At 50.4% G+C, this 27,335-nt stretch overlaps 1 protein-coding gene and 1 long non-coding RNA gene across 7 annotated transcripts in view; one reads left to right on the top strand and one right to left on the bottom strand.

Annotated features, from left to right (window-relative positions):
- The window catches only part of ANP32A (acidic nuclear phosphoprotein 32 family member A), a 38,558-nt gene extending 14,692 nt beyond the window's left edge, over positions 1-23,866 (bottom strand). Inside the window, exon 1 of one of the 6 annotated variants that reach the window (XM_023654839.2) lies at positions 23,550-23,866. In XM_023654839.2, the coding sequence (XP_023510607.1) occupies positions 23,550-23,582 (33 nt within the window). In that variant the 5' untranslated portion in view covers positions 23,583-23,866. Of the gene's footprint in view, positions 1-5,090; positions 7,156-21,284; positions 21,685-22,598; positions 22,824-23,549 lie in introns of those variants that run through there. The other 5 variants (XM_001495810.7, XM_023654809.2, XM_023654824.2 and 2 more) reach the window with 5 other exon arrangements.
- On the top strand, positions 20,077-26,841 carry LOC111776019 (uncharacterized). Its single transcript, XR_002812063.2, has 3 exons — positions 20,077-20,215; positions 22,675-23,150; positions 26,101-26,841. It is a non-coding gene; the product is annotated as an uncharacterized lncRNA (long non-coding RNA).
- Positions 26,842-27,335: the final 494 nt, after the last annotated feature.

The raw sequence follows: 27,335 nt of genomic DNA, 5'->3' as shown, positions 1-27,335 counted from the left end.
CTCTCCAAGAAAAAGGCATCTGAACCTCTGGATTTGTCTGTCGCCTACAACAGAGCTCTGGAGGCTCCGGGTGGGAGCACATGGCCATGGGAAGCGGTGACGCCATGCCCATTATTTTAGGCAAGCAGGTCCGGGGCGCGGCAGCGGAGATGAAGCTGTGGGGCGGGTCACAGGCTAAGCACGGCTCGGGGAGGGCCCGTATTAACATAAGTCCCGTGACTGGCTCCGCGCTGCCCCGGAACCGGCCTCCGAGCCCCCTCCGGCCCCAGGTGTGGGGAGGACTTGGTTTCTGCCTCACCAAGACAAGAGGAGCTGGTTCCACTGCAGACGCTTGTTCCAGCCAGGACAGACTCTGGGCAGCAACTCCAAGACCAGTGGGGTTGAGTGTAGGACCTGGGCCTTGCGCTTGTCGAATGTCACCAGCCTGTTTACCTGGGGAAACCCTAGCAGAGCTGGGGCTGATGTTACGCCTCTGCTCTTCTCCCCATAAACCTCATTCCTCCCTTCCAGCCACTCTAGATGCCAGTCCCCTTTAAGGACTTGCCAGTTCCACTTCCTGCAGGAAGACTTCCCTGATTGCCCAGCCCTGCCCTAGCCATGCCTGACTGAAGAGTACGTGCAGGACTGTTCCCAGAACAGCAGGGACTAGGTCCAGAGGGCTGTGTGGGGGCAGGAAGTGGGGAGTCGTAGTCTTGGGTCTGACTTTGCTGGGGGGCGGGGTGCAGTGGAGAGGGAGAGATGAGCGTTTTGGAACTGGTGGATGACATAACCAAGTGAACATCTAGCCGACTACAGCTTCTAAACGGCTGTCCCTTCTTACCTTCCGTGGGTGCAGAAGGCCTAAAGAAGCAGAAGCTGGAAGCAGAGTCCAGGGAAGACACTGGTCCCAAAAGGTGGTGTCTGAATGGTGACCAGAGGAAAAGGAAAGGAGGACAAGAAACACTGAGGTGCAGCGCAAAGGACGCTCGTCAGGCAGTCTGACGGCCCGGACTCTGGTGCCCACCTTGCCACTAACTTGCTGTGTGCCCTGGGGGAAGTCATGTCTAGTCTCCGGGCTTCTGCCAGTCCCTAATCCATACGCTGGACAAGGGAGCCTGAGCACAAAGACGAGATCCCTTCTAGTTCCACATTCCTGTGGGTCCATACACTTTTCGTACCACCCCACATCCAAACTCTGTTACTGTTCCCCAAAAGGAGGTGGGAGATTGTCATGGGCCAAAGGAGTACAGGATTCGTCATTGAGGGATGCCAGAAAGGAAATCTGGGGCACTGGGCAATTATCCCGGATAATTACTGAAATGCGAAAATCAATCATCTAGTCTCTTAAAAACACACCAGGATCACAAAAACAGCCCCCAGAGGCCCAGGGTATTGGGTTCCAAATGTGGGAGTCTGGCACCGTCCCATCTGATGTCTGCCATCTCACAGAGCGGCAGGGAGCACGCACCTCAACTCATGGAGTCCTATTTCCTGCTCAACAATCCTGTGGTTCATAAAAAACCCACACTGTCCACGACGATCTCATTAAAGAGCCACAGCACTGGCCCCATGCAACAGAAAAGCCATGAGGAGACTGAAGCCCTAGAGAGCAGAAGGGGCAAATCCTGGCCAATCCCCCGTGCCTCCTAGCAAGGTAGTTCATCTCCGCCACACCCCTCTGCCAGCCTCCCTGACCTGCAGCAGACATGGGGGGACCACCTGGCACTTTCCCACATGTTACAGTTAACCAAGCACTCCCTCAGGCTCGTCTCACTGAATCTGCAGACAGCTGGGAGTCTCCCCATCCCACCCCTCCCAGGGAAACTGTCCTGTCCACCCGGCCCTCTGAGAGCCGCTGCTCGGCCACAGGACATCTGGCAATCGTTTTTCCTGCTGTCTGTCCTCCAAACACAGCCTTGCTAAGGTCTGAGGTCTCAGGGTCTCCCTGGTGCCCTGCCCAGAGGCGTTGGCTTTCAGTAAATTCTTGCTAAGTGGGTAAACTGGACCCGGTCAATCAAGCTAGAGGAAAGGTGGCCAAGGGCTCTGGAGAATCATCTAGATTCTAAAAGGCTCACCCCTTATTCACTTTCTGAAGCAAAGCACCCGCTAACTCCTTTCTTGGGCAAATCAACAAAAATGGCTTCCTGAGACTGGCACAGATGTTAGCTGGGGCCAATCTTACACAAAAAAAGGCTTCCTGGGCCTCTGAAATCAGATTCGGGGATTTAAGCTGGGCTGGCTGGGACCACTTGTGGACATCCTACGGGAGTCCTCGGGGCCAAGAGAAACTGAAGAGAGAGCACAGCCCAGGGTCTCTGCCATGCGTCCTGTGTTGACCTTGACGGTTGCCACTGCCCGTGGACCCCCGAGTGGAAGAGTGATCTGCACAACAAAAGTTAATTCATGTCCTCAGTTTCTCTCCTCAGAGATCCATGAGCTGGCAGTTCCAAACCTCTGCCCAGCCCAGCCACATAACCCATCTAAGACACCACACCATTCAGACTCAGGTCTGGGACACTCCCACAGCCCTCGGACGGGCCTCTGCTGAATTTCCAGTGGACTTGTAAAAAGTGCTTCAGAGAACTAAAGGACTCCATCATTGCCACCTCTGGGGAACCAGCGGATCCAATCCAGCAACTTGGGCAAGTGACAAAGCTAGGTGGAAACCCAACCCAGTGATTCACCCAAGGTCACGGCCCACTGTGGAATCAAACCTTGGGCCCTTCTCAATTCTCCTAACTTAGGGCCCACACCCCAAAGGCTCACAGGCCTCTCCTTGAAGCAAGAGGAGGAAAAAGAAAAGAACTGTTAGGAAAAGAGCCCCAGAGCTGAGCCCAGCCCCTCCTCCCTCCCAGCCTCCTGGCGTAGAGCTGGAAGTGCCGAAGAGGCAGGGAAAGGCTAAGCGGCCTCTGAGACAAAACCTTCGACCTTGGCCTCCTTCCCTGCCACCTCTACCCCAAATGAAAGCAGCACTGGCAATGACAGAAGCAGAGCAAACACCGCGGCACTGAAGCCCTGGTGTCCAGCCACCAATTGGAAACCACTGATTTGGGAAGAAATGGGAACCAATCATGCGGAAGAATCTAAAGCTGGGGAAAAGTTGTTTCTATCCAAGGCCACAAAACAAACCAGCCATGGGTCACATGTAAGAAGCAATTTAATCTCAGTTCTTTGTCCTTTAAAGAAACGTGACACGTGCAACTTGCTTTAGTCTGTAAATTAAATGCTTAATGCAAAAGTACTGGTGATGGAAGTGCAAGGAATGCTGAGAAGTAAATGTTAGTTCCAGATGTCTCCTAACAGGAAGGGGGAAAACGGGAAGCACGGAATGGGAGAGAGCAAGGAAGGAATAGGGAAGCGAGGGGCTGGTGGAAGGAAGGGGCGGAGACGGATGGGACACAAAAAGAGAAGAGAGGGAGAGACAGGCACTGAGAGAAAGATACAGGCAGCGAAAAAGGGAGAAGAAAGGAGGAAGTTACAGGCTGTGTAGGTTTTCCTTTACCTGCAGAGTTCTGCCATCTTCACTTGAATTTTGGTGATAGAACTTTACCCATATTTACTGTTTTTAATAATAGAGTACAAGGTGAGTTCATTGTTGTTCACAGGTCTACAGCTGCTTTAATTTCAAAGCGCTAAAAACCAAAACCAAAAGCCTTACAACCTTTATGATTCTGGAAGTCAGGGAGGGGTTAGACAGCTAAAGACAATGTAAAGAACATAATGAGTTTAGTCTTCATCAGAAGCTCATGAAGGAGGCCCCTGCCAAGGTAGTCAACACAGACAAGGCCATCCCAGGCAGCGTGGACACAAACAAGTGGGGATGGACCAAGGTTCCTCCGTCAAGGTCGCAAAACACCCTGCTCCAACAGGACCAAACCTCAAATTCCAAACCCTGAAGCAGAGCAAACTTAAGAAGGCAACCTGGGTGGGAAGGCATCCGAAAACTGCGACACTGGACAAACAATTGAAGGAACTAGTGATGTTAGGCCCGAGGCGGGGGAGACTCGTGACAGCTCTCTTTCTCCAGCTATTTGAAGGAGAGTCACATGCCAATAGAAGTACATTTATTCTGTGTTCTTCACGGTTCCAGAACTAAAATCAGGGTGCAGGGTTTATAAAGAGGCAGTTTGCGGCCCGATGTAAAACGGAAGAGGGTAGCTGCATCCTTACAGCTGTCCCACAAAAGAAGGGGCTGCTCTGAAAAATCTGTGAGCGCACTGACCCTGTACAGATGCAAATCAGAGGCTACCGAGCGACCACCTGCAAAGAACTTTACACACAGGCGGTGCTGAATGACTATTAAATGAATTAGTAATATTGGATGATGAAGCCTGGCAAAGAAATGAGTCTTGGGTCTTTTCACCTCTTAGAATGCTATGATCTGATTCTTTCCTCTTTACAGAAGCATTACTTGTTTAGGCCACAGGTCCAATTTACTCATTCAATAAGAATTACAAAATATCTATAATATGCTGGGCCCCCCTGCTAGGCATTAAAGTTATAGCAATAAACAAAACTAGGGGTCTGGCCTCATAAGTTTACGTTCTGTAGGGGAGTGAGATAATAAACCAATAAATGTATATATCTGTATATAATATATATAAACGCTACAAAGAAACAAAAGGGAGAGAAAAGCAACAGTGACAAAGGACACCACTTTAGAAAGGGTGGCCGGGGAAGGCCTATTCAAGGTGAGTCAGTGGGGACTTGATTCCAAGTGAAGACGGGGGGAAGAGCTTTCCAGGCAGAGGGAACAGCCAGGGCAAAGACCTTGAGCAGGGGGTGTGCTTGGCCGTTCTGGGGAACAGCTAGGACTACAGGTGGCAGCAACAGAATTTTCGGAAGGAAGGAGAGGAAGTGGTGGCATGAGAATGGGATGGGGAGAAAGCTGCTGTCTGTCACATGCCCCCTTACACACATGGACATTCTACACATAACTGGTGGTGGGGTGGTGGGTTTCACGGGCAGCAGAAGCCAGAATTGTTAGACCACAGCAAAGGGGGTAAGACCCAAGACCCGAGCATAAGCCTGAGATTCCCCTTGCCTCTTCTTAAAGGAAAAAAAAGAGTACAGGAAACAAGCGAAGGAGCTTTACTCTGGAGTGTGCTCACCCAATGTTTCCAGGTAGAAAGGGGTCTGAGCTTCACCGCTGGGAAACATCCAGGGGCAGAATGTTTGATTATGAGAAGCAGTCAGAAAATCTGGTCTGCTTCCAGGCTTTACCACTTAGAACTGCGTGCTTTTGCGCAAGCCTTCACCGAGACTCAATTTCCGCATCTGTAAAATGGGGAGAAGAACCCCTCCCAATCCCACCAGTCTCCATGGGACCAGATGAGGTAAAATACGCTCTCCTGGAGGGGACAGGGAGGAATTTTACAAGCAAGTTTCTTACCCAAGACTTTGTAACCCAGAGAGCAGAGCCAGGTGACATGCAGCTCTGATTCCTCACCCTTGCACTTAGCTCTCAATAAATGTTTGCTGAACTGAAAAGCATTAAAAATAACCTGGGAAAACATTCTGCCATTTTTTCTTCCTAAGAAACTGCAGCACTCTGCCAGAATGCTCCAGAATAGTCTCTCTTCACTGTAATCCCTCACTTTGGGGGAAGAACCAACAGTCACATCAGGGCAGGGTGTTCAGAGGACAGACTCTGGGGAACGAGGACAGGAACAAGGCCTGACACCTCTGCCGAAAGCTCTTTGCTCTGCGCCACGCCAGCCTTTCTCAATCAGCCTGAGCTGATCCAGGTCCAGCCCACCGCGGGGGTGAGAGATCTACTGACAAGATCCTGGCTGGCTCTAGGCCACAGGGTCAGGGTCTCCTGGAAAAGCCCACGAAAGCCAGAGATACACAATATATACAACATAGAAAGCATTTCCCTCCAGATGAAGAAGGCTTGATCTAATCTGACTGCCTCACTGTGCAGATGGGGAGACTGAAGCCCGGTAAGTACAATAGCCATTTCCGTTATTTTTAAAAAAAATTTAAAGAAAGTAACACATTTGTTCTCATGGTTTCAAAACCCAAAAGTGTAAGATATACAATTAATTCTCCCTCCTATCCTGTCCAGTTAACCATCTCACTCATTAACTATCCCTCCAGGGTGTGTTTACACATATAAAAGCAAATTCGAAATCTTACTTTTCTCTCTTTTACCCAAAACTAGCATATTACATACTAATCTTTGCTTTGCCTTTTTTCAGTTTGCGTAATAGAGTGCAGAAACACCATCCTTGTTTCTTATTTGCATTGTGTTCCATTTTGTGGAGGTGCCATCATTTTTCTTAACCAGTCCCTTATTGATGAGTAATTGGGTTGCTTCCAATCTTTTGCTATAATAATCTTACAACATAGACAAACTGGCACATAAGTCATTGTGCACTCACAGCCTATTAACCAAAGAGCTGGACTCAGACCTCACTTCTGACCTTGCAGTCCTACCTCTAGTGGGCTCACCACTATACCTGTGTGGGCAAGTTACTTCACCTCCATCCATCCAGTAAATGCTACTCAGAACTTACCAAATGCCAGGCACTGCACCAGGCACTGGGATCCAATGATAAAGTTGTTCTGGCCTTCCGCCCCCAGAGTGTCCAGTCTGGAAGGGACAAGAAGGAGGGACTGCTATAATATAAGGGGCGGTTCAGTGCGCCTTGAAGGCCATCTGACCTCTGTGGGCCAATCTCCCTGTCTGGAAATAGATGGCCACATCTAGACCTTACAGGTGTTCTAAAGGATCAAAAAAGTAATGCTTGGTCCAGCCCCGTGGCCTAGTGGTTAAAGTTCTGCAAGCTCTGCTTTCGCAGCCTGGGTTCAAAGGTTAGGATCCCAGGCGCAGACCTACACCACTTGTCAGCCATGCTGTGTTGGAGACCCACGTACAAAATAGAGGAAGACTGGCACAGATATTAGCTGAGAGCGAATCTTCCTCAGCAAAAAGAAGAAAAGGAAAAAGACAGTAACGCTTGCCAAGTACCTAGTATGATGCAAGGCTCACAGCAGGTCCTCAATAAGGGGTGAGCCAGAGGGGTCTTACTGATGGCCCAGGGAACCAGGAGTTCCAGGCAGGACCCACAGCACTGCCCTGCTCATTCCACAATAACCACCACTCTCTTCTTACAGAAGGCTGGAGCACACTGCGACTTAGTGTTTGAGGCAGCACGTACGTCCCAAATTATGTCTCAGTCTACTTTTATTGGAAAACAATTGGGTCTTCTCCCGCTTTCCAGACTCTCTTTAGTAACTACAAGGCACCCTGGGCATGTTTCTCATCTGTGTGCACAAGCCCTCGTGTCTGAAGTATGTCAGAGCCAAAAGGGGAAACCCAGACACATTCAAGCCCCTGGCAGAAAGGTAAGGGCAGGCATGCGGAGAGCTGATTTCACTGGGATTTCTCTGACAGCGTAAAATAATCATTTAAAGGAAAAAAAATCTAAAGGAGAAAAACCATTGAGCCTCACATTTATTTTGTTTACTTTTACAAGTGTTCTAGTCACAATAAAACATTCTTAAAAGTCAGAAAATTTGGCATAATCTGTTTCACTTTCCTCGGGAAACAACAGAGAAAAGAAAGAAATGGAAAGAGAAAGTCAGGAGTCTAGAGCATTTCCACATTACCAGCAGCCCCAGAGTGGCCAGGAGGCAGGAGGGCAAAGGTCACACTCCAGGCTATGTGCACAGCTCTGAAGTCAATAAGCTGGCTTTGCACCCAAGCACAGCTCCTGGTACTATCTGACCATGAGCTAGTTACTTAACTAGCTTTTTGAGCCTTGGTTCCCTTATCTGTTAAAGTGGGAATAGTCCACTCATCTTCTAGCATTTCTGTATAGATTAAATAAGAACAAATATGCTATCTGGCACGTAGATACGCAACAGTTAAAAACAAACAAAACACATAGCAAAGATACTACTTTTTCTCCATATTTAGTGAAATGATGAAAATCTAGTGCCTTCCCTTTAGAAGCTCAAAGCAGAGCAGTAGGCATCAAATTATCCAGCCCCCCTAATACTGGGAGCCGGTTTCCTAACAGGCTAATTAATGAAGTCTTACTTCAACCAGAAGCTCCATTCAAATTCATGCAGGACACCTTCTTATAGATGAAAACTATCAGCCAGTTAGTTAAGGCTCACCTGGTCCTTGGAAAAGGTGGGTCAGGGCTAGATTTGTGACCTGACTTAACTGTGTGGTCCTAAAAAAAGCCCTGGGGGCCCTCTGAGTCCTGTCTCTCCATTTTGGTCAGAGCAACAGTAGGGTCTCCCTAGGTAGGGTCTCTCTAGCCCACCCAAAGGCACCTCGACCCCCGAACCAGGGCAGGAGCACCTGAAAGGTCCAGCTGGAATCCAAAAAGTAGCAGTGGGGGTCCTCCAAGAAACAGCTATTTCAGAAAGACCAATGTGATAGGCAAATCCCATTGTGATAGGCAGCGAGGGCCTGTGGTTACCAAAATTGGGCCACTGCTCTGCTTAGGCAGGAAAAGACCGACTCTAGGTGGTTAGTCCTTGCCTGGAGGGCTGACTGGTGGTTACTGATGCGTTTATAATTTCTGCCCCCCACAGCCCTCCATAAATGAGAAAATAAATCTACTATTGTTAATAAATGCAATTTGGAAGTACAAATCTTTCAAAGTGTGAGTCTCGAGAGGATAATAAAAGACATTCTGGGATGAAAAGGCAGAGGGTCAGCCGGCCAGGGGAAATGCCTAAGGCTGTGCAGAGAGTACTGGCCAGTTATATTTTGTCCCCTTTTTGTTATCATTTCATCTTTCCTATTAATCACCTCATGAATTCCCATTTAACCTCACTGGGCCTCAGCTTGCTCATTAGCAAGATAATTCGTAGGTCCTTCCAGATGACATATTCTAAGGTTCTGGCTCATGGGGGCTGGAAGTCCAGTGCAGGTTATGAGTCTCTGCTCAAATGCCACCTCCTCAGACAGGCCTTTCTGGATCACCCCTCCCCTTTAACACAGCTTTGTCTTCACGGGACCGACCACACCACAGTCATGCCTTTGCTTGGCTTGGTGACCATCTCCCTCAATGGAATGGAAGCCCCACGGGGGCAGTCCAGAGGATGGGCTTGGCTGGCTCACTGCTATATCCCAGAATGCCGAGAACAGAACTCGGCACACAGAGGGCATTCAATCAATACATGAAAATGAATGACCCCTCCAGAGTCTTTTCAATTTGCAGAAATCACCCTCATAACTCTGACATCAGACTCTAGCTGGCCAAGTGCTGCTCAGCATCAGGGACACCTGTGGCCATAACAAGCCTCCTGAGGCTGGCAAGGCACACGCTCGATACAAGGCTGGTTTCCGGCAATGAGCACCTTTCAGACCAGGATCCAGTCTGTGGCCACTGGTCAAACTGGAAGGTGCATTTTAGCTGCCACATCTGACCATCCCCTGCGCCACTCCTGACAATGACCACGCTGGCCTCCGGAATGGAGGGAGTGTCCTCAGTGCCCACAGAGGCCCCTGCCTGCCCTGAAGCAAGGGTGCCTTTGCTGTAAAGAGGACCACAGGCCCTTCTGCTCCTAGGCCTGCTTCTCTACCTCCACCCTCAAACAGCAGCCCTGGAGGGCCCTACTCCAGGAGAAGCCTCTAGGACCACACCTAACACACAGACACACCAGCTCTCTTAACCAAGACACACAGAGGCGTGTCTGCAACAGAGCCGCAAACTAGACGGGGGCTCACAGGAGCAGAACCACTCAGGATGGCGGCAGGCCAGCCTCTGCGGATAGGCTTCTGCAGGCCTAACAGGGACAGCTGGGCGCTTTACTAAAGCACACGCCTGCCCACTCTTCCTAGGCCACACCCGGGTACACCCAAATCTCCATGGGGAAGGGGAGATGTGCAGAAGTGGAAGGAAGGCCCCGGGTGACTGGGATGGCCAGTTCCTGGCCCTCCATATGGAACAGGTCCCTGTGCCAGAACAGACAGATCCTTCCCACAGTCAGCCAGGCGGGAGGCTGGAGACCACATGACGTCATCACAAAGCCTTCCTGGTGCACCCAGCTGCAGGGGAGCTGTGCTGGGCTCTGCAAACCCTTCACGCTGCCCCCCAGGACGGGAAACAGACACTGACCAGACCCAACAGAGAGCAGAGCTCAATGCACACCCCACCGAGGTGCTACCAGAATCAGCTGAGAAGAAAGCCTGCTGCCTGAGCTGGGAAGGACACAATTTGCCCCCTTTCTTCCACTGAGTTGAGGAAGACTTCCTGGAGAAGGAGACCTCTTCGGGAGAGGTTTGAATGAAAGATAAAGGCCTAAGAGGGGCAGACCCAGAGTTCTGCATCAAGGAGGGGAGTTGAGAGGTAGGAGGGGCTACTGACACAGAGCAATTGCTACAGAAAAGGCAAGCCAGGCAGAGCCCTGCTGCTCCCCCACGAGGGGAAAGGGGGGCCCCCGGGGTAGGGCATGTCTGCAGCAGGCTGACGCAGCTCCAGCACCACCTCAACCGAAAACCAGGGTCTCTGTCTTTTGCCTGGGGCCCCTCCTCCCACCTGCTTCAGTGGCTCCAAGTGAGGCCTCCTTCTGGGACAGGCAAGGACAGCTCTCCCAAGAACGGCTCCCACCACACACAAGCTCAGACACCGGGCAAGAGCCTTCTTCAGACAGGCCGCCCCCTCCCCCTATTCAAACAGCTCCTTCAAGCCTGGGCTGGTGAGAATCTACTAACCTTCGGGGGCTGTCCACAACACACCTGGCACAAACTTCATTTCCTCAGTCTGACAACCGCGCCTGGGAAGCAGGTATTATTGCTAATCACCACTTTACAGATAAGGTACCTGAGGTTCAAAAGATGACCTGCCAGCAACGGAGCTCAGTGGGCATCGGCCACTACACCTGAGTGCTCAGCCCTGGGGTCCCCTCCTTCTTACAAAAGGCCCACTGGCCTCTCAGTCCCATGGAGGTCGAGGACAGGCCTAGCCTAGTCTTGCTCAGGACGTCCCTCTCCACACTCCGGCAGCAGCCTCATGATACAGGTAAGTGAAAAACGACAAGTGCAAGAGCAGGAATGTGGGCGTGTGTGACTTCCGTGTGGCCGTGGGGGGCGTGAGGCCTGCACCCTGCTTTCTACTCTCTTTTTACACCCACTTAGTTCACTTCTTCCTACCTGCGGTGAGGTTCTGCACCCTGCCTCAACGTGGCGGCTCCCCACTGTGCTTCAGAGCCCCCTTTAGGGCGTTCTAAAAATACACAGACTGGGCACCACCCTGAGACTGATCCCACAGTTGGGTAGAGCCTGGGAATTACTTAAAATGCTCCCCTGGTGGTTGTGATACCCAGCGGGGGCTGAAAGCTGCCTTACTAACTGAACACCTTCTTTCCTCCTGTCTGTGGGCTGTGTTCTACCTCCAGCTCCGCCACAGAAACCAGCAAGGCCATCACTCCGTAATCCCCCACCCCATCAGCCCAGGACACGAGAACCAGATTCAATACATTCAATCTGCTACACAGATACTTAAGTACCAGTGATATAACTCTCTGCAGCCTTCTGGATGCTGGCACACAGGGCATGTCAGTGAAAGTGGGCTCCCCCCGCACCCCATTCACAGCCACACCATTTGGGCCTGCCGGTGAGGCCAAGAGTTAAGGGGAAAGTTGGTTACATAATGCGGGATAAGTCCCTCCCCGGGAGGCATGCCCCTGAAAAATCTGAAAGTAATCCCTTTAAATTTACTATTGCAGCACCTTGCCTCAACCCTACCTGCCCCTACACACACATACACACACACGCACATGCACACACAGACTCTCATGACTTCTGTGGGAGGCAGCAGAATCCAGCAGTCCAGACCTTCTGGGCACTCCTGACTGCAGAGGCCCAGCACAACTTTGCTCAAGTGCCTCACATGGAAACACTGGCAGGCCTGTCCTCCAGGCTTCACCAGGCCCTCCATTCCTGCTCCTCCAGCCTGCAGCAGATCCTGCCTTGGATTACTTATTCCCAGCCTGAGGATAAGCAGGAGAAAGCGGGCCCCACCCCGCCCCACCCTGACTAGCCTGTCTAGGGCTGATGGAACCCTTGCACCTCAGACACCACTGGGCCTCTCAGGACGTGTGCAGGAACCGCCCAGGGGTTTGCCTTGGTTGGACCCTAAGGGATGAGGTGACAGGACTGTGGTGGGTCTGTGCACACAGCCTAACCAGGCAGCACTGAGCTGACGCACAGCAACGGACATCTGATTTGCTGGGGATCTCAGGGAGACAAGTGGATTTTCCCTTTATCAAAGAGGGGTTACGAATGCTCTCCACCATGACCCATCACATAGGAGAGCTGGGAAGATCTCAGGAAGCAACTGACCAGAACAGTGGTCTCCTAAGTGGACAGCCCAAGACAACCTTCCGGGGAGCAGGAAGAAATGAAAACTTTTATGTCTTAATATTTAACTTACACTTTTAATTTTTTTGGTGCTTTTTTTTATAATGTACATGTTGACATGTAGTGTAAGTGAATAAACCATAAGTAAGGGTAGACATACTGAGGCTCAGGTTCAAATTTTTTACTGATATGGGATGTAAAAACCAGAAAAATCTGAAGACCACTGGGCTGAGAAAGTGTGACTCAGCCGCCAGAGGCAGGGGCTCACCCCAAGCCAGGGGAAACCGCGGTGTCGCTTCCGATGCTTTGTTTTGGTGGCTTTGTGCTTGGCTCACCAGATAGTGGGTAATAACATGTAAGACAAGAACACGTAAGTACCATGATTCCTTCACTCACCAGTACTTCTAGAATGCACACCACGTGCCAAGTATAGCGCTGAGCTCTGAGGACACAGTGATGAGTAAAGTCCCTTAAATCACATAGTCTACTGGCTACACAGGGGGACAGAGATGCTAATTACAACACTCACATTCAGGAATGTAAAACTACAAACCGAAGCACTTTGAAGGAAATTTCTGACAGTTTCATAACAAAAGAACCAGACCAAGCTGAGGAGTGGAGGGTAAAGGAGCCGGTAAAGATGATTAGATGCTAAGCAGGTGATGGTGGCAGTCAGTGTGGAACAGATTTGAGGGAATAAAAGGCGGTGAGCGAGGCCAGCAAAGTGGGAAGGGGGCGCAGGGAGAAGATGAGAGGAAGAGGCCAACAGTGGCCAGTTCATGGGGGACCTTCTTGGTCTCATTAAGGGTGCTGGACTTTATCCTGACAACCGTGTATTTTAAGTACGGGGTGACAAGATTGCCCCTGTGTTTTGGTAAGATCATGCTGGCTGAAGTGTGCAGCATGGCCTCAAGGGGGCTGTGATGCAGGGAGATCAGCTGGCAAGGAGCACAGGATAACATTCTGAACTGTCTGACTCGCGATGGATAGAAGGCCACGCCTATGGCGGGGGGTGGAGGAGGTTACAGAGGTCATGAGTTCCCTTTGGACATTTTGAGTGTGGGGCACTTTGGGGACACACAGGCGGAGACACTGGGTGGGTCCTGAGCTTAGCCAAGAGGTCGGGGTAACATCAGACCCCGGGGCAGCACACAGTACGTGCAGCTGTCCGTGAGAAGGACGAGATTTCATGGGGAAGGAATATAGACTAAGAGGGCCCAGAGGCCAGGCGTGCCTGCATCCCATGGCTACAAAGCAGAGGGGCCAGGCCTGCAGGAGAAATACTGGAGAAAGGGAGAGGCGGGGGAACACATCTGATGCAGGTCAAGGGTGTGAATACTGCTGCTGAGGAATCAGGGAAGAGAAGGTGAAAGCTGCTGGGATTCCTGGAGCTGTTTAGGAAGCACGCCAGAGTGAAGAGGGCTGAGGTGGGAGAGAAGTGAGGGAATGGAGAAGGTGGCGACAGACAATTCGGGAAGCTGAATGTAAAAGGGAAGAGAGAGACGGACAGGAGCTATAGTGAGATGTAAGAACCAAGGGAGGTTTTCTATCTGCTTTAAGATGGGAGAAACATCCCAAGCTTGAAAAGGATCCAAACGAGAGGAGTGGCTAGGTGCCCAGGAGGAAGAAGGGAACTGGAGGGCAGGAGCGGATGAGACCCAAAGGATGGCTGAGCTGGGCATGGATTTAGTCTAGGAATTTCTCAGGGACCCAGGAGGTTTCAAGTTTCTCTGTGAGGGGGGAGGTCACCGGCTGGGAGGGAAAGAGTGGAGGGTCGGTGAGCAGTTGGAGGAGTAGAGTCTGAAACAGCTGCTGAGGGCAGGGACAAAAGGAGTTGCCCAGGAGGAGGGCGAGTGGTGACATTACCCTCAGCAGAAACTACTTGGAATTCCATGCTGGGGCTGCTCCACAATGTTTAGATGCTATAGCTATACTCACATCTAGAAACGACACATTTACTGTTGAATTGCTTATGGGGAAAAATAACTTCTGGCGAGTTTAAATCTCTAGCTTCGAACCTCTTTTCCCACTGAAACGAATATAACTTTTTATACAATTATGTCTGTTGATAATGGAAGCTTTCTTTTTTTTAAACGAATGCCAACTAAGGTGTTCTAGAGGAATAGACCATACTAACAATAACATCTAACATTTATTGAGTGCTTACTGTGTGGCAGGTACTATTACATTGTCATTTTCCAGAGACAAAAAGGGAATGCACTGTGAGAAGAAGGGGCTTGCCCCAGTGCCAGGGCTGGAAATCGAGAAGACAGGGTGCACACCCAGGTGGTATGGGTGGGAGCAGAAGCCAAGTGCACTCTCCTCTCTCTCTGTCCTTCTCTCCTCCACACTGGAAAATGTGGGAGCCCCAGGCAACCTGCATCGTGTGTGGCACAGTGAAGGATGGAGGGCAGTGGGTGATGAGGGTAGAGACAAGGGAGTGGAGGAACATGCTTGGCTGAGGGCCACTGGCACAACCAGGAGCCTTGGAAGGCATCCATCCGGGGTAGGAATTTAGGATAATGATTCCTTAATGCCATGAGAAGGTCTGCACTGGGAAACAGCTAGATGGAGAGCAGCTGGGGAACACGACACCCCGGGATGAGCTGCCTTAAAAGCAGGACGGCTCACTGTTGACCCTCGCTGGAGAGACTTCTCAAAGCTACAAACGGCATTCCCCATCCTCCCAAATAAAACCACAAAATATTTGAGTGTGAAGGAAACTTAAAAGTCATCCTTTAACGTCTTCAAACATTAACAAGTAATGAAATCAATTTACGAGTCAAAACCAGCATACTTCTTTTTTAATAAATAGAAGTTTTACACAAAGTAAGGGAGCGTGTTGTCAGCTTTTTGTAGAACATACATATGTATATACACACTGAGTAGTGGTGTTAGGATCTTAGCGTCAGGATCAAAAAGTTTGAAAGCCACTGGTTTAATTCAACACTCTGATTTTAGACTGGAGAATACAGAGGCCCCAAGAAGCCAAACAACGTGTCCAAGTTAGTTAATAGCAAAGCTGAGAACAGCACCCAGCTCTCTAATAGTCCTCTGGTGATGTCCTCACCAAACCGGAATCTCCAAATGCAAACACGGCTGGGAAAGACAGCCCTCACTTTAATCCACATTAGAGTAAGTGGTAGGGAGTAAGTAAGCTGATCTCTTAGATGTGCTGCCTGGAGCAAGTTCTAGTAAAGGAGATGAGAGCACTGCGGCAGCTGTGGAGCCAAAACAAAATAAATTTGAGTGAAAACATGGGGGTTGTGGGGTGTGGCCCAGCAGGCACAGGACAGGGCCTGGTGTGGCAGAACAAGGACATTTTATCTTGTGTACTGACTTTGCATTAACAAATATCATCAGGACAACTGGTTCTATAGAGAAGCTGTTTCCACGTCTGGGCAGGTGGCCCAGGGCCATGGGGGCTTTGCTCATCTAGTTTCAACAAATTTTATTAAATGAGAAGTTCTGAATAACAGATGCCTTCACAATTCTCCATCCCTGCCAGACTCCATCTCTTTAATGAAAACATCATTGTTGGGTATTTATCATTTGTCGTATAATTATATTTCAATGTAATGTAATAGTCAGAATCAGGCCTATGTTTCTCTACCTGTTTGTGGGAGGAGGACAGTGGTGATGGGCAACTGGTGGAAGGTACTTCCTAGGAGACTGGGGAACTAGCTAGAGCAAGGGATGGACGGGACAAAATGGGGGGAGGGGCACAGGCAGCAATCATCTGTAAGGGAGTGCCCCCTCTGGATACCAGACTAATGAGCCTACTCTTCACCAAATCAGAATGCAGGCCAAAGAACTGGGCCAAGGTCATGCAACCAGGGCGCACCACCATCAGCAACAAGCTCTCTGCTCAGTAACTGCAGCAAGGTAGGAAGGGCAGGCACAGTGGTAATGAGCCATCTGATGAGTATCCTAGAATCTCCATAAAGGATCACCAAGATGTTTATTTCAACGTGGTATAATTAATTTGGACTGAAGGTCTGGGATGACCAGCCCCCAAAGCTCAATCAGGTGCTTGTATTACAGATCAGAAGGGTTGTGTAAGTCTAAAGCGAGTCACCTTGAGAGGGTGGTGCAGCAGTAGCTAAGAGAGGGAACTGGGCCTGTGGTTTGCTATCCTTGAAGTACAGGCTGCAATTATGGGGACCAGGATTCGTCCCCTTGGATTTATTTCCTCCTCCTCTCAGCCTGGCCAACCTTATATCCATTCCTTCTGCTCATTTGCTCAGGCACAAGAGGATGAGGAGGTAGAAAGAAGGGCACTGAAACTCAAAGCCACTTTGCTGCTGTTCCTTCCTCAGGAAACACGCGTCGGGGAAGAAGAGCAGGCCAAGACTCAAGATCCCGGGATTATCTGTGGTTTTCAATGATCTGTGCTCTGAGGGTCTGGTGTCAGCCGCCTGGTACACAGCTGCTGCACCTTCCACGAGCCTCAAAGCTCCGACCGTTGCAGTTCAAAGCTCCTTCCCTCTGGCTCAGAGAAAACATCTCAACTTTGAGAGTAACCATTTAACTACAAAATATGCAAACACCTTTTGAAATATTCTGAGTATGCAAGATAAAGAATTTCAGTTGGTCATAGAGAGGAACTTCTGGATAGAAGGGGTGCTCAATTCTAAAGCAGCAACAAGGGCGATTTCTCTTCTGACTGAGGTGCTTGGATGCCGGCTGACTTCCACTAGGCAACAACTAGTTCAAAAGCACAGAGAGGCATGCGGAAAGACCCTCAAGTGAATGGCTTGCCACATGCTTAATAAGAAATTTAAGAATCTTTTAAAATTTAAAAACCCAGATCCCAGCATCCCTCCCCCCAATCTAGGAAACCAGGGATTATGAAACTTTTTTCTGTGAAAGGCTAGGTAGCCAACTTTCCCCAGAAGCAAAACTGACAATGCCACACAGGCACTTCTATAATGAGAGAAAACAAACTCCCACCATTTTCTCATCAATAAATGCAAAATATACAATGAGTACGACTCTCTTTGCACCAAGGGTCTAACAAAACAAGTGGAATTCTTTGGGGGAGGGGGATACGTTTCACTTAATTGGGATTCAGAGTTAAGTGTTTCACATCATCAAGTTGATTGCAATGTTTATATGTACAAATTATTCTCAGCTCATGATACAAAAACAGGCAGCTCACCTGTAATTTGGTGATGCCTGTGCTAAACCAATGTCCAGGGTGGGAGCCAGGAATCTGTGTTTTACATGCTCCCCAGGTGACCCTGGTGACCCAATGGACTATAGAATTCTCAAAGTCCTTACTGTCCAACCAACAGGCTTCTGGTTTCACGGGGGGAGAACTCAACTCTGCTGAGTACTGGTTGTTCTCTCCTAACCTGGATGATTCACCCTCGCAACAGGAGGGATGTCATGCTCTTTGGCCTATCCTTCAAGAGTTGCTGGGAAGATTAAGTGAGATGATCCATAAGGTGGTACTAGTATAGTACATCCTACATACCAAGGATTTGCCAATTCCATTCAGTTTTTTGGCTATCAGACGGAGACTAATAAAAATGGAAAATGCATTACACGCAGGATCCCACAGAAAACACTGCTGAAGAGAGGCTCCTGCTTGTTTTCTCATCACCCAAAATGTGTCCCCCCAACACCTAAAAGGCCAGGTTCATCAGAAAGTGTATGGCTTCCCCCTTAAAATGACAGACAGGACCTGTGGTCCTGACCACCCACCTCAATTATGTTCAACCAGGAGGCTATCCAGGCTTCATTTCAATACCTCCAATGCCAGGAAACTCACTCTCATAAGGTGGCACCATTTCAAAGCCAGAGAAGAAAAAGCTCTTCCCCAGGTCTTACAAAAAACGGTGCTTCAGGGGAGAGGCAGTAGAGAACACAGACTGAGCACGCAGACTGGCTGTGATAACCTCTCTACGCCTCAATTTCCTTGTATTTAACACAAGGATAATGATAGTACAGACCTCATAGTGCTGTTGCGGAGACTAAATTAATTGATATGTGTAAAATCCACTCAGAACTTTGCCAGGCACAGCACAGGTGCTCAATAAGCATGAGCTATTATTATTATTGCTGTTATTCTAAAGCGTAGAGAAGCTCAAAGTTGGGCCTCATCGCACGGCAGTACCTCTCTGAGAATAACACCACCCATGCACTGAGCACCTGGGGGTCAGATCAAGCCAGTTCACCACTTATTTGTTAAATAGGATTACTGTTCCCATTTTACAGGTGAGGAAACCAAGGTTCAAAGAGGTAAGTTAAGTTAACCTGCCTGAGATCAAAGGGGCAGGTTGACTTATCTTACCTCTTTGTGTCGGGGGAATTAAAGCTCAGGTCTGTGGGTTCCAGAACCCAGCTTCACTGTGGAGCCCCCAGACTCAAAACCACCATCAGCACCAGCAATCCAGTAACAAAACCTAACTGGCCGTGACTAGAAGGAGCTCACGCTCAGTTGTCCGCCTAGGGATCCCTGGACGGCTTGTATAAACTGGAGTTAATATCAGGCTACTTGAACCCAATTAGGCACTAAGTCAGCCTGGAAAACATCATGCGATGTATTCCAAAGGTCAAAGTTAAACCTGACTTCCTGGGCAGCCTTGGCCAGGCACTGCCATGATCGCTAGTCTGCAGTCACCAGAGTTTAACCAGTGAGGTGCTTAACCAGCATCGATATTGGCTTTCTAAAAAGTCCCAGAAAGATGCCAGCGACGCGACGCCGTGCCTGGCTCTGCAGTCAACAGAGAAAGACAGTCGGCAGAAAGACATCATTTACTTTTTACAAAAGCAAACCTTATGCCCTTCTCTTTTCGACTTAGGGTTACCATTACTACTGCCGCCTTCCCCCAGGCAAAAATAAAAGGGGGAGGGGCAGAGGAAGAGCGAGGGGGGTCCCAAGCGGCCTGCAGGGCGCTGCAATCCCCACCTGAAACCCCGCGCGCGACCTACCTTCCCGGAGAGCCCAGCCCCCGAGGGCGTTTCCCCGGCGCACCGACAGCTCGTCCCTCCGGGGGAAGCGGCAGCCGTCCTCGGCTTCACTCAGGGCCGCTAGAGTCGCGTGCGCCTCCCCCCGAAAAGAAACCTCTGGCTTAATCTCTCCCCCCACCCTCCCATCATTCCGCCGAAACAGCAAAACCGGGGCGATCGGTTCGTCTTTAGGGCCACATTTAACTCTGTCTGGAGCGCCCGCAGGAGGACGAAATAAGGGAGAGGAGGAGCGGGGAGAGAGGGAGCGCGGCGGGCGGGGGGGCGCGCGGAGGATCGTCGCCCTCCCAGAGCAGCAGCGCCGCGACGCTCCAGCAAAACCTCAGGCCGTTGGCGCGGGAAGCGAACCCCCATCGGGGCCCAGAACGCCACTGCGAGTCCCCAGGGCCGGCCACCCCTGCCGCCTCTACGTCCGGGGCCGTCGGGGCGATGGCGCAAGACTCTGCCCCCCCCCCAACAGCGACAACAGCCACGGTGACAAAATGGCAGCCCGGCGCCCGGTAGTCGTGCCACAGGCGAGCAGGGCCCTGGCGGCCGCCGCCGCCCCCCATTAACGTCTCGGCGCCCTTCGCGCTCGGCCTCGGGCGGGCCCGGCCGTTAGGAAATTAATAATAACAAATAAAACACGTCGAGCTCCAAGCCAGCTCGGGAGGCCCAAAGGCCGGCCCCGGGGCCAGCCCGGCGCGCCCGCACCCCGGCCCGCGCGCACGCGGCCCTGCCACCCCGGCGCCCGCCCGCGCCCCGTGCCCCGCGCCCCGCGCCGCAGGGAGCCCGGCGGCCGCTTTCGGAGCCCCGCGCTCGGCACCGGCAGCGCCATGGGGGAGGGGCAGGGCGGGCCGCGAGAGACCCGGGAAACATGGCTGCTCGTCCTATTTCGGCGTCGCGGCGTGGCCACCAGCCCCCGGATCAGAGTTGGGAGAGGCTCCGAAGGTGGGTGTGTGGGGGCCCCGGGCTGGAGCGCGGCGGGGAGGGGCGCAGGGGCGCTCTCCGGGAGCTATTTGTCTTCAGAACGTTTTAAAAAAAACAGTTCCTCCTCCCCCACCCCTTTTGTCCCTCCTCAGCCAGCTTTCTCCCCCCCCCGCCCCAAAGGCGCAGAAAGTGCCCCCTCTGCCCCCACCCGCGCCCCACCCCGCCTCGAGGCCGGGGGCAGGCGTGTGGGCAGGGACGCTCGGGAGGCGAGGGGGCGAAGCGTGAGAAATCGCTCCCAGTTCGGCGCGGCGCGCTCCCCTCCCCCAGCACACACTCGGGGAAGTTTAAAGAGCCGGTTCGACCCGCTTTCCATCTCGCTCCCAGTTGGCCAGCAGTGTGGATGGGGTTGGCCGGGAGAACCGCGCCTCCACACCCACCCGCCGCGACCCTGGCCCCCAACTTGGCGCCCTGCCCCCTCCGCGCAGGGGGCTTCCGGAAAGTACGCGGGAAGACCACGGCTCGGGCCCCCTCCCCCAACACCACACCCAGCCCCCAAATGCTTCGGCTCCGGGTCCGAGCGGGGATGAAACCGGCCAGAGAAAGGCAAACCGCCGGGAAATTGTTCGCGGAAACTCCTGCCTTCCGCGGCGGGCACCCCCTCCCCTCCCTCCGCCACCCCCTCCCCGCCCTGCGCGCCATAAGGCACTGCACGTCTACAGTCCACAGCTGCGTTATGATGGGGGGGGGGCACAAAAACGATCTTGTTTTCAAAAGTCTCACTCAGGTTTGGGGGAGGAACTAAGAAAAGAGGAAGCAAGGCCTGCCTTCGCCAGGGATTAGGGTTTTAACGGGCTGGAGGGGCGACAGGTCAGCGCACAGTGCTACCCAAACTCCCAACTCAGTGGAACCCTGGCCACCGAGGCCGGAGGGCGGGGGGGTCCTCCCGCCTGGTCCCCGGAGGGGCCACGAGGGGAGTCGGCCAGTGTCTCCGCCCCAGATCCGGGGTCTCCTCCGCTGAGCCGCCAACTCACATAAAACACTGTTTGAAAGCGAGAGGGAGACAGAAAAAAGGAGCGTTCGCGTAACCCACCCTCACCTTCCCCCTCCTGGGGGGTGGGCTTTCGCCGAGCCTCCCAGTTCCCATCCGTGCAAGTTTCCTCCGGCCGCACTCCCGCCGCTGCCCAATCAATAACGGCGACGAGAAGGCAAACTCCCATCCCGGAGCTGCGTGTTCGCTATGCCCGCAGAAATCCGGACCCAGCCGATACCCACCACGGGCACCAGCTCTGGGCAGCTCGCGTCCTGACAAAGTTTCTCGTGCCCATTTATTAACCAGGCGCCGAATGGCTGCCGAGGAGCCCACCCTAGAGAAAGACGGGACGGGAGTCGTGCCGGGGGGCGCCAGGGCTCAAAGGCTGGCATCTTAGGGAGGCCGGAAGGAGCGGGGGCGAGGGGGGACCGGGACGTAGCCTTTGGGCAACTTGCAGTAGCGATCGCTCGAGGTGAGGAGGCGCGGGGATTATCTGTGCCTTTGCACGTTCGAAAATCCCTCCCCCCTTTCTTCCAATTTATCCTCCCTTCGGAAGGAAAGGAAGAAACATCAGCATCTGGCCCGAAGGTGGGGTGGAAAGAGTGAGGGAGAAAGAGGAGGAGAGGAAGGGAGGCAGAGAAAGGGAGGGAGGGAGAGAAAGGGCGCGTTCACGAACACTACAAAGTTACAAATATGGCTCCCCCGTCTCTCGCCTCATCACTGCAAAGAAATGAAGACGCACTTTAAACTCGAGCCATTCCCAACTCCACTGCAGCCCCCTCCCCACGCGCTCTCCCCGGGGGCCTCGGCCCACATTTATCAGAAACTAAACCGGACTCGCGAAGCCCAAAACTTATTGTGTGTGCGCGAGCGGAGAGAGAGAGAGAAAGGGAGGGGGAAGGCGCGGGAGGGGGGCGGAAGGGGGGATTCATTTATAAAATATAAAACCCCTTTTTTTTGTTGTTAAATCCAGCAGGCAGCCCCTCTCCTCCTCCTCCCTCGTTAATCTTTCCCCCAGACGGAGTCACGGGAGCAGCGAGCTCAGAGGGTTATTTTGCCTCATTCTCTCCGACCCAAACGCGTGCGCCCGCTGGCCCCCGGTGGGTGCACACTCGCACGCACACTCTCGCACCCACACTCGCACACGCGGGAGCACACGCACAGGTAGTCACACACCAAGGGCAGCGGCGGCGGCAGCCGGAACATGCTCGGATGGCATTGCAACCCCCCAACCCTGCAATTCATTTGCAGTCCGACCCCCAAACCCACACCTCCCGGGCGCCCCCCCTCAAAAAAAAAGTGCCTCCCCCCAACGCACACACACACACAAAGTAGGAGAATGGACCGACAGAGATATTTTTGGCAAATGCTCACATCAGAGGGCGTCCTGTTCCGCAGCTCTAAATGAATCCGTTTGTCCATGTCCATCTCTCGCGCTCTCTCTCTGCAGAGGCTCCCGCGCCGGCGGAATTCAATCAATAAACCCCGAACCCACGGCCGCGCGTTTTAGGACTTTGAAGGCTCAACCAGATCCGCTCGGTTCTCGAGCCCCCAGCACCCGCGGCGCACACTAACCTGATCACCGTGGAGGCGGGATCTGCGGCCCGAGGATGAACGGCAGCAGCTTGAGCCAATCGCCGCCGAGGGTCTCCGGGCAACAGCCAATGGTGGCGGCGGCGGGGGGGGAAGGGACCAATGGGCGGACTGCGCAGCCGGCCAGGGAGGCTCAGCCATTTGGTTGTGGTGCCGGAGACGGACCCCTTTAGATTTCGGGGCGGCTGAGGAGCGCGGCGGCTGCTCGCTGGCTGAGCGAGGGGGGTGGGCGGAATGGCGGGGGAAGGGAAGGTGACTGTGCCTCGAGGGCCGAGCCGCCTGGCCTCACCAGCCCGCCGCCGCCTCAGCGTTTGGCCGGGGGCGGGGCCGCAGGTGCGTTCTACGAGGGGGAGGGGCGCGGCCGGAGGGGTCGGGTCGGGGTCCTCGCGGTGCCCCGGCCATCGCGGGCCGCCCCGGGCCTGCGGAAAGAGGCGGGCGGCGTGAGGTCTAGGGGTCGCGGGCTGCTAGGCGGGCGGGCGGATGAAAGGCCTGGAAAGCGGGGGAGGGGTCAAGGGTACCGTAGGGGAGGGGCTGGTCGTTCGTGGGTCCGGCGGACCGAGCCGGGGGAGCGCGGCTGCTGCCCCCCCTCTCCGCGGGCTCCCACCCCCGGGCTGCGGCCCCCTGCCCGCGCGCCCCTTCGCCGGCCCTCGTCTTAGGCCAGCCGCAGCCGTCCCCGCCCCTCGAATAAATGAGTAAATAAAAGCAAGATGCGTCCACCTTTGGATGACTTACCTCGCGCGGTGGACCCTCTCCACGGAGGGGCATTTCAGTTTGCTGTCATATAAGGTCAGCTTGGAAGGAGTGATCACCAAGAGGCACCCAGGGTCTCGTTTAGTCAACAAATGAATGAAGACCGTGGGTTAAGAATTGTTGCCGAAGATATTGAATATTAAATAGCGGAAGAGGAAGGTGCTAATAACTCCTGGTTTTCTCGTCCAAACATAATTTATGGGCTTTATAGACCTAGTGAAAGAAAACGGCGCACAGTTTACTCTCATCGTGCACCTGAGTCATTTGGTTCAGTCTGGGTTGCCAAAGAGGCTCTATTTGGAGCACTTTCTCCAGGTTTTACGGTTTGCTTGCTTTGGGTTTTTTTGCATCACGTTAGTTGTAAGAGACCTTAAAGCCTTAATTCCCACTGGTTACCAACTTCTTATGGCCAGGCCTAGGACTTTGTGTACTAAGTTGGCTGCCCGTGGCTGTTTATAAGTCATGGGGATTGTTGGCGACAAGGACAAATACATCTTTACCCTTCGCACACAACTGTCTTCAGTGCCTTTAGGTCTACCTGTCTACAGGCTTCCCCATACACTCTACGGTAGTTTTTTCTTTTTTGGATACATTGTGGTTTTTTTTTTTCAGGGACGTGGGTTCAAGGGAGAGATAAAACAAATGTATGTTGCAAATGTGAAATATTGTTACATGACACCAATACAATTTCATTCTTGAGACAAAGTTTAGGAGGAAATAAAAAGTGGCAATGTAAATAAAGCGCACATACAGAATGCTTACACTGGAGGAGAAACTAGTACTGAACTTTGATATTGTAACCTGACGGATTGCAAACAAAATCCTGCAGCTAAACATTTTACTAAGCAAATTCTTCTTTCAGATAAAATAATAAGTGGAATTTGAAAGTGATAATGTTTACTCTGAGTAGCTGGAAAATGCAAAATAAAAATGGGAAGTCATTGTTTTATTTCATCTGGGTATAAATAGTATGGAGTAGTAGTTTATTTGACTTGTTGACTTAGCTGACGTATTTGTCTTTCTCAGTTTTGTTAATCTTATTGAAGTCAACTTGTGTAGTTGGGATTTATTCTTTTTAAAATTGTATTGGCTTTGTTCTAAAATATAGAGGGACCCCAAATTACCTCTCTTTGCCAGAGTCAGTTATTTCTGGATATGGTATTTAAGGTTGTTACAAACCAGAACTCTGCCTCACAAACACATCAAGTCAATATGATGTATAGAAACTATGTAACATAGGTGTCCTGAGATTTATGTTCTCTTTGATGGTAAATGCTCATCTTCCACTAAAATTTTTAACCACAATTAAGTCCACAGCACTAGCAATGTGATATGGAACAGTCCCTTTGCTGAGGTGTAAGCCCTTAAAGCCAACAGGTCAAATGCAGAGATGTTCCCATCCAGCTCTGCTAAACAGAAGCAAATAGCTCACTTTAATATACAAAGATGGAAAAGGATGACTTGAAAGCCCAAACTCTGGTTAAAGAGAGTATACAGGAAGAAATTTAAATTAGAATTGAAAAAATCATGGCTTGATCACTAAGTCAAAATATTAAATTTAGTAGTTGTTTTTAGAAGCATCTTACTTTATACCTTTTGATAACAGCTTTTGTATTGGTGTTAGAAAAAATCTACCTAAGCAAAAAAAAAAAAAAAAAAAAAAAAAGGAAAGAAAACTTCACTGGATGTCAATCATCACATAAGTTGAAATAGCCAAACACTATATAACCAATTGAATACACTTCCCATATTTCCAACATACTTTGAATTTAGAGATTTCCTGTCACTTTTACAAATAGATTGTTTGTAGTTTATTTCTAAGAAAATTTCGGTGATTTTGATTTTTTTTATCAAAAAGAAATAATAATATAGCTCAGCTAAAGCTGAGCCATTTGCTTCACGCTACTTGACTAAACTAAAAAACAAAAAACCCTGCTCTTGTGGTCCTTATTTTATAAGATTTGTTTCTTAAATTACATTTTATTGCATATTATAGTAGTAAATAAATGCTCTGAATAGCTCTAAATATCAGAAGATAGACTAATAAAAGAAGCCCCATATCAAGGAATCTTGGCTGGATTTTGCGACGCAGTGGGAACAGGATGAGTTCCCAACTGCTGAGTGATTCTACAATGGGAGTGAGGTTGTGAAAGATGCAAAGTATGTAACCTCCAGAACTGGATTTGATTCGCACTGAGAAGAATAAAGGAGATGCAATTCAAAGGCTTGAGCCCCTAGGGAGACAAATGGCCTTCAAGTGAGGAAAGATACCTTCCTGTCTTCCAAAGTATTTTCCTTCAAGAACCATTCCAAACAAATGAGCAGCCTATCTTGCTCTCTTAAGAGGTTTGAGCAATGGCTGTCCTAGCCTCTTGATATGTGTTGGAAAGTACTGTTTTATAAATAACCCACATTGATGATGATGCCATTTTAGCTCATTTGCCCTTGTTTGGTCTCTAAAGATGGGGACCCTTTGGTTAACATCCTTTTGAGTTGAGCTAATGTATTCACAGTCCAACTTTTTGTTCTTCAGCTTGAATCACATCCACCGGAACCTGGCCATAGGACTTTTTCACCTACATCATGGCTCTGCTGCCTGGACCCCAAAAAACAATGATATGGAAAAACTCCAGCTTCATTATGTTCTTTGTCTTTCTATATAAATAGCTTTTAGAAATGTAGATTATTCTTTTGAAATCCATGGTAACAAATGTGAAGACTACAGCATTTTGATTTGAATAGCAAAGCAATGTTGAGGCCCAGGATCTAAAAAGTTAGCTAGTCTTAATTCTTTTGCTTAATAAAGAATTGGATGGTTTTATTTTTTAAATTATTGAATACTTTATCAATGGGTTGGTTATGGAAAAAAGCACTGTTAGATGAAAATAGTCGTATGTGATTTTAGAAATTAATAGCAAGAAATCTTAAAACAGCTTAAAGATGGTTTATTTTGAAAAGGAAAGAGAAATAAAAACTATTACCTGAACACTTGTTTGGAAATCACTAGAACTTTTGTGACTCAGTTTCTTAAATATATTTATTAAAGATAATTTGGGGGTAGCAATAAGAGGAAAATTGGTTTACCATTCACCAGGAAGAAAACCAGAGCTATGAGCTCTTATTTTTAGTGTTAAAATAGGGCTATAAAGGAAAAAAAAATAGATGCCTTGAAGACAAATAATGGAATGAGGAGTTATAGAACAAGACTCTGGGGCCAGCTCGCTGGCACAGCAGTTAAGTTCACATGTTCCAATTCGGCAGCCCCAGGGTTCACCGGTTCAGATCCCAAGTGTGGACCTACACACCGCTTGGCAAGCCATGCTGTGGTAGGCGTCCCACATATAAAGTAGAGGAAGATGGGCACAGGCATTAGCTCAGGGCCAGTCTTCCTCAAAGAGGAGGATTGTCGGCAGATGTTAGCTCAGGGCTAATCTTCCTCAAAAAAAAAAAAAAAAAAAAAGGTGACTAAAGACAATCTAGGTTGAAAAAATAGAAATTAATTTAGAATCTACTAATTTGTTTTAACCCATCTGGGGTTGAAGTTTACTTCTATGAAGAGAAGGGTACTAAAGTCTATTAAGATATAAGAGGTAGAGAACAGACTTTCTAAGAACTTTTAATACGTTTACTCTTTGCAAATAGTATTTATAATTTTAAGCATATATAGTAAAATTGCCCTCTCAGATTAGCTACTTTGTAAGGGTAGTTATTTGTACCTATGTGTAATTATTTTAAAATGTATATTCTACGGGGCTGGCCCCGTGGCCG

Source organism: Equus caballus, chromosome 1 (assembly GCF_041296265.1).
Source record: "Equus caballus isolate H_3958 breed thoroughbred chromosome 1, TB-T2T, whole genome shotgun sequence".
In the NCBI taxonomy this organism is placed as follows: domain Eukaryota; kingdom Metazoa; phylum Chordata; class Mammalia; order Perissodactyla; family Equidae; genus Equus; species Equus caballus.
The sequence above is the reverse complement of the archived record's forward strand: the minus strand, read 5'-3'. Positions and strand labels throughout refer to the sequence as shown.